This window comes from Manihot esculenta, chromosome 15 (genome assembly GCF_001659605.2).
Source record: "Manihot esculenta cultivar AM560-2 chromosome 15, M.esculenta_v8, whole genome shotgun sequence".
NCBI lineage: Eukaryota > Viridiplantae > Streptophyta > Magnoliopsida > Malpighiales > Euphorbiaceae > Manihot > Manihot esculenta.
The window spans coordinates 21501317-21507906 of NC_035175.2; the positions used below are offsets into that span (position 1 = coordinate 21501317).

At 25.5% G+C, this 6590-nt stretch overlaps 1 protein-coding gene across 1 annotated transcript; it reads left to right on the forward strand.

Annotated features, from left to right (window-relative positions):
* Window positions 1-327: 327 nt before the first annotated feature.
* Window positions 328-1451, forward strand: LOC122721989 (metalloendoproteinase 3-MMP-like). The gene has a single exon (XM_043951465.1). It carries the CDS (start codon window positions 372-374, stop codon window positions 1296-1298), a length of 927 nt encoding a protein of 308 aa, XP_043807400.1. The 5' UTR covers window positions 328-371; the 3' UTR covers window positions 1299-1451.
* Window positions 1452-6590: the final 5139 nt, after the last annotated feature.

Here is a 6590-nt window from a genome sequence, read left to right on the forward strand (position 1 = left end):
ACATTTAAGATTTTTTGGGTAATGAGCATAAGAAATTTCTTTTTAAAAAAAATTATGAAGTTCCATTAGGTCTGTGAATTTTGTTTTTATAAGTGGAATTTAGGTCAACTTTTTGGAATTGAAAGACTAAGCTAGGTTGGAATTATGAACTTCCATCACGTAAGAAATAGTCTATTTATGTTGCTATTCTTCTTCTTTATTCCACACGTTTTGAACAATTCATGAATTAATTAATTGCAATATAAGACTGACTTTCTCTTCTAAATCTATAAGGGAAGACTGATTTTTCCATCTTGCCCTATAAATAGCTAAGCATGAGAGCTTTGAGTTCTCACAAACCATCAAGTTCAAGCTCAATTTTTGTCCCAAATATGGCTTCTAAAGCTTTCGCCATCTTCTCTTTCACTATTATTGTCTTCATTTCTCTTCTTCCTCGTGCAGCTTTAGCAAAGTTTGATGATAAAAAATCACCACCATTTGATTTCCTTAAGAATCTTCAAGGATGCCATAAGGGTGATAAGCTCAAAGGCATTCATGAGCTGAAAACCTACCTTGAACATTTTGGTTACTTACACTATGAAAATCAGTCTCATGCCAATGGTGATGATTTTGATGAACTATTGGAGTCTGCTCTTAAAACCTATCAGCTCAATTACCATTTGAACGTCACTGGATCCTTAGATTCTCAAACTGTGTCCAAGATGATTATGCCTCGATGTGGTGTACCAGACATCGTTAATGGAACCACTCGAATGGATTCTAGCAAGAAAAACCATCACCATAGCTCCACCATCCTCCATACAGTCTCTCATTATACATTCTTCCCTGGAAATCCAAAATGGCCAACCTCTAAGTATAGTCTCACCTATGGGTTTCTTCCTCGAACTCCAACTCAAGCTGTGGACCCTGTTGCAAAAGCTTTCCAAACATGGGCTGCCAACACACATTTCAGGTTTTCAAGGGTACAAGATTATACCACTGCCGATATCAAAATAGGGTTTCACAAAGGTAACCATGGGGATGGATATTCTTTTGATGGACGTGGTGGAATTCTTGCTCATGCCTTTGCACCGCAAGATGGACGATTCCATTATGATGCAGATGAAAGATGGGCAATAGGTGCAATGCAAGGGGCATACGACTTGGAGACTGTGGCCTTGCATGAGATAGGACACCTACTTGGTCTTGGGCATAGCTCAGTGGAAGGAGCTATTATGTTTTCGAGTATTTCTTCTGGGACGACTAAGGGTCTCCATAACGATGACATCCAAGGAATTCGTACTTTATATAATGTTTGACTTTCTTTTTTTCTTATATTAAGGGTGGGACTTTTCTTTTCAGATTTTGAAAAATAATGTCTTTTTTTATATTTTGAACATTTTTAGTGTAATATGCAATTACAATGTTTTCCTTTAAATACTCGATAAATAAATGTTTTATTTTCTTTTAAATATTCAATAAATAAAAGTTTAATGAGAGATTATTCAAAATAACAATTATATATAAACGGTTGTATATATAGTGATTAGTACCAATTTTGCTTTTTTAACCAATTTAGTAACAAAGCTTGCGGATAACCCATATATAGCGGTGTTTAAAGATGCGTGAGCTGAAAATATTGTTTAATTTACATTTAGTTAAAACTTGATAACTCACACTTCTCTTATTAAATTTCATGAAAATTATCAATTTATTTTTTAAAACTATAGAGTTGTAAATTTATTCACGGACCTTCATAATGTTTAGGTCCAAGGGGAAGGATATTCTTTCTTAGATATTTTGAGTAGTAAAAAGAATATGTGTTATTTAGTGAGCAAGAGAATGAAGGTATAACTGAGTTTGAATCATAAGATATTACACTTTTAAAAATTTCTTTTCGAAGCATGTAAAGATAGGACAAGTCTTACCTCTAAATTAAACTCACAACCAGGCTGCTTTTTCTATAAAAAGTTTGACAGGTATACTTCCAAGTGGAAGCAATTTGGATACAATTGAATATAGTTATTAATTTCATAATTGCTTCCTAAAGTAATTCTTCTTAAAGAATTTAGTCTGAGTGGGAGTAACACTTCTATTGATGAGTAAATAGATTAATATCTCAGCTATGATGAACGAGTCATCGAAGAATTTTCGATTATCACTTTGAAGAAGAAGCATTTATTGTTACTCCTGATGAAGATGAGCTGAAAAATATATTTTATAAGCTCTTAGATCTTCGCCTAAGAAAAAGAAATATACTAAAACAATTAAATTGAAAAATTGAGTCAATGAAGAGTCTGTTAATGTAGAGTTGTCATTAGGATATAAGGCGATTGAGAATTAGTGGATCCTCAAAGTAAAGTATAAGATTTATGATAATGTCAAGAGATAAAAAGTCATTTGGTAGCTCAGGGTACACATAATAGAAAGGAAAGAATTATAATGATTTTTAATTCTGTGAGATTTACCTGATAAGGTTATTTTTATTTATTTATTCACTATAATAAATTAAACTTTTTGTAATGATGTTTTAGTGGGGAAAAATTTGCCACTAAAGATCCACTAAAATTTGTAGATAACTACCCCAAATTCGCTACAAATTATAAAAAATCACCATTAGAACTTTTAACATTGCAGTTTTTATGGTGACCTAGTAGCCAGATATTATAATTAACATGCATTGAAAGTTAATGAATAGAGTCATATATTATAATTAACATGCATTGAAATTTAATGAAAAGAGTCGGATATTTCGAATGATTATACTCTAGAGAAAAATAAACAGTCTATTGGCCCAAACAGACTCCAACTTTACGAGTTTTCACATTTGTAGTCTAAACTCTTAATTTTAGATCAAAAAGCCTCAACTTTTAAATTTATTGTAATTATAGCAACTTTTTAAATTAATTTTGATCATATTTAACTTAGTTCACATTACACATCATATGTCATTTTTTTACCATATAAATAACTTGATTAACTTGAATTAAACTTTGGTTAAGACCTTAAACCCTTGATTACCTAAAATCCTCAACTAAAATTCTTATTTAAGTATTTCAATTATATAATTTAAGAATTTTATATAATTAAGAGTTTGAAATCTTAATTAAGGTTTAATTCCAGTTAATCAAGTTGTTTATGTGATAAAAATAATTATATATAGTATATCGTGGAAGTTAATTTAAATCTGATTAAAATTAATTTAAAAAGTTACTACAATTACAACAAATTTAAAAGTTGGAGTTTTTTTATCCAAAGTTAAAAATTTAAGCCATAAATGTAAAAACTCATAAAATTAGGGCCTTTTTGGACTAGTAGACCAAAATAAACAAAGAGCAATAAATCTAAAGAAATAAAATATATATCTACTAGATCTACTACTCAAGAAAATAAAGTCATGACTGATCAAAATAAATCCTTAAAAACACTATCCGATCTAAAAAAAATCAATAAAAAGAATATATATACATCCACCTTGAAGCGGAGGAGAGAAACTATTAATATTTTGTAAGTATAAAAATTAAAAATTATTTTTAATTTTTCTTAAAAATTATTTTCTATATTCTGTAAGTATAAAATTATAGATTTAAAAATTAAAAATTAATGTTTATACTTAATTAAAAATTAAATTTTATATTCAATTGACAATTAAAAATTGATTTTGTAAATTTGTAATTACAAAATTTAATAATATAATGTTGAAATTTTAATTCAGATAAAATTTATAGTTTAAAATAAATTGCAAGTTTGTGAGAGTTATGGTCACTGTTTAATTAAAAATATATTTGATCAGGCCTCTAAATATAAATTTTAGAAAATTTATAAATTTTTATTAAAATATTTGATCAGGCCTTTAAATATACCACGTCTATTTAATACTTTCTATAAATATTCGGGAGAGTCAAGGTTTCCCTTATCCTCCTTCCTCCCTCGTATGGTGTCATATTTATTTTTAAATAGTTTTTATTTGACACGTGTGGCGTATTATTAAATTTGTAATTTTATTTTTTAATATTTTTTATGTATTTTATATATATTATAATATTATAATAATATATTAATTTTAATGGTCAAATAAAAATTAAAAAACTTTAAACGATATTATTAATTCAATTAAGAATAAAAGGATGGCTTTAAAAATATAATCAAATTTTATTTGGAAGAAATAAATTAAATATATAAAATTTTTAAAATATTTATAGTTAAAGAGAGAAGACTATGATAAATTAATATAATAAAATAATTTAATTTTAATGATAAATATATATATTAGTCTTAATAAAATATTCAATTTATTTAAATTTTAATATATATTTATTAATAGAATATAAATTAAATTAAAATAATAAATTAATCAAATAAATCAAATTAAAAAACATAAAATTTTATAATATATAATATAAAATTTTTTATTCCACTAAAATAAAAGTTAACATGTTATATATTTTATATGTAAATTAAAATATTATATCAATAAGAAAACAGGTATCTGTAACAGATTTTATTTTCATTGGAAAAACAAGATTAGCTATGGAATTAGCAACGAAAATACATTAAGCTTGTTTCGGACGAATTTCTTATGGATTAGATATAAAATAAATGAAAATTAGAGATGAAATATTCTATCGAAAATATTAAAATTATCACTTAAAAAAAAAAATTTAACATCTCTCTCATTTTACAAAACCAGTCACAAGCCCCTCTTCTCTTTTCCTCCACGCAACAACAACTTAAGGAAGCTCCTCCACTCGCCGCAGACAAGGCCTCACTGACCCAAGCCATTTTCGACCTAGCCATTACAAGCCACCCTCCCCTGTCACCAATTCTCTCTCGCTAAGAGGTATATGAATGAGTTGTTGTGAGAGCTATGTCGCCATAAAATACCACTGATAATAAAGAACAATCGAAGTATCTAATTAAAAAAAGGTCATTCTTTTAGTGGGATTGATCGGTTAATAACAAAATTTATTCACCACATTATCTACTTCTTCATCAGATGCTCAATAAAATTGATTGTAATATTTATGTATTATTGTTTTTATACATTATTTACGAAAAATTTCTTCTAAACTTTAAATTTTATGAAAATTATTAAATATTTTTATATGTGTATTACGAATAAAAATTAAAATGTTTATGGAGGAAGTTTAATTTATATTTAATATATTTTTTAATTGTCAATTGCAAAAAATTATTTCGATAGTTATAAAAATATTATTGAAAATATACATAATTTTTTGATAAATTTTTTATGAAAATTATTAAAATAAAATTAATATTTTCAATGAATTTGCAACAGCTATATTTTACTAGAAATCCTTTTCGATAAATTTCCTATAAATTTGTTATTATTATGGAATCTAATAAAATTAGCGACCGATAATATTTATTACTAAATTTTTAAGAGTATTAATCCACTAAAAATTCGTCACTAATATTTTCAATAAGAAAAAAAAATTTATAAAAAAATTAGTACTATAACTTTAAACGATTAATTATATTCTGTCGAATCTAAATTTTTTAGTGTATTATAAATTTTTTAAAAATTTGTTTACAAAATCGATTTTATTTTTCTAAAACCACCATTTTAAAAATATTGAATTTATTCTAAACATTTAAAACATTTATATTAAAACACAAATAATATAAACGATAAGTTATTTTCAGTCATTTAATTATTAGTTTATAATTAAAAAAAATAAGAACAATAAATGTATATAGTATGCCATCTAAATTATCAAATTTAAAAATTTAAAAATTAATTAAAATTATATTAAAAAGTAAAAATTAGGCCAATTAAATTAAAATTAAAAAAATTAAATTAAAATACAAATATGCAAAAATATTGTGATTTTTTGGGGGTCAATTGGCCATTATAAAATTATAGAATTATTGTTTTAATTTTACAATTTTAATTTTATAACCAATGAAGCATAGCTTCTCTATTACTCTATTATAAGTGTATTAGTTTTGTTTTACATGTGGAATTTAGGTCAACCTTTTGGAATTGAAAGACTAAGCTTGGGGATCTTCCTAGAGTCACCCTTTCATATTACGATATTCTCAATCAATTATAACTTGAGAAATGGTCTTTTTATGTTGTTATATTCTTCTTCTTCTTTCTCCTATTCTATTCTTCTTCTTGTTTCTCCTATTCTATTGTCATTCATAGATTTTGTCATACATCTAATTTTAATTTTATAATCAATAAAAGTATAGCTTCTCTAATGCATTTACATCACTTAGCTAGAATATTTTTTTATTATTAAATAATTTTATTACTAAAATATAAAAATATATAAAAGTTATTAACAATATTCCAAAATAAATATAAAGTGAGAAATGGTCTATGAGGTTGCAGTTCTTCTTCACCCTCCTCTTATCTCCTTCTTTGTTTTTCCACACCTTTTGAATAATTTATGAATGTACACTATTTCCCACTTCATTTTCCTCTAATTTAATTAATTAAACTCTGTTTGTTTGCAGAAAATAACTTGTATTTGAAAAATATTTTTTTGTAGAAAATATTTTTCATAGAAAATATTTTTCAACAAGATGACTTGACTTATATAGATGTTTTAATAAGGATCTTAAAATGTGAAAAATGACTT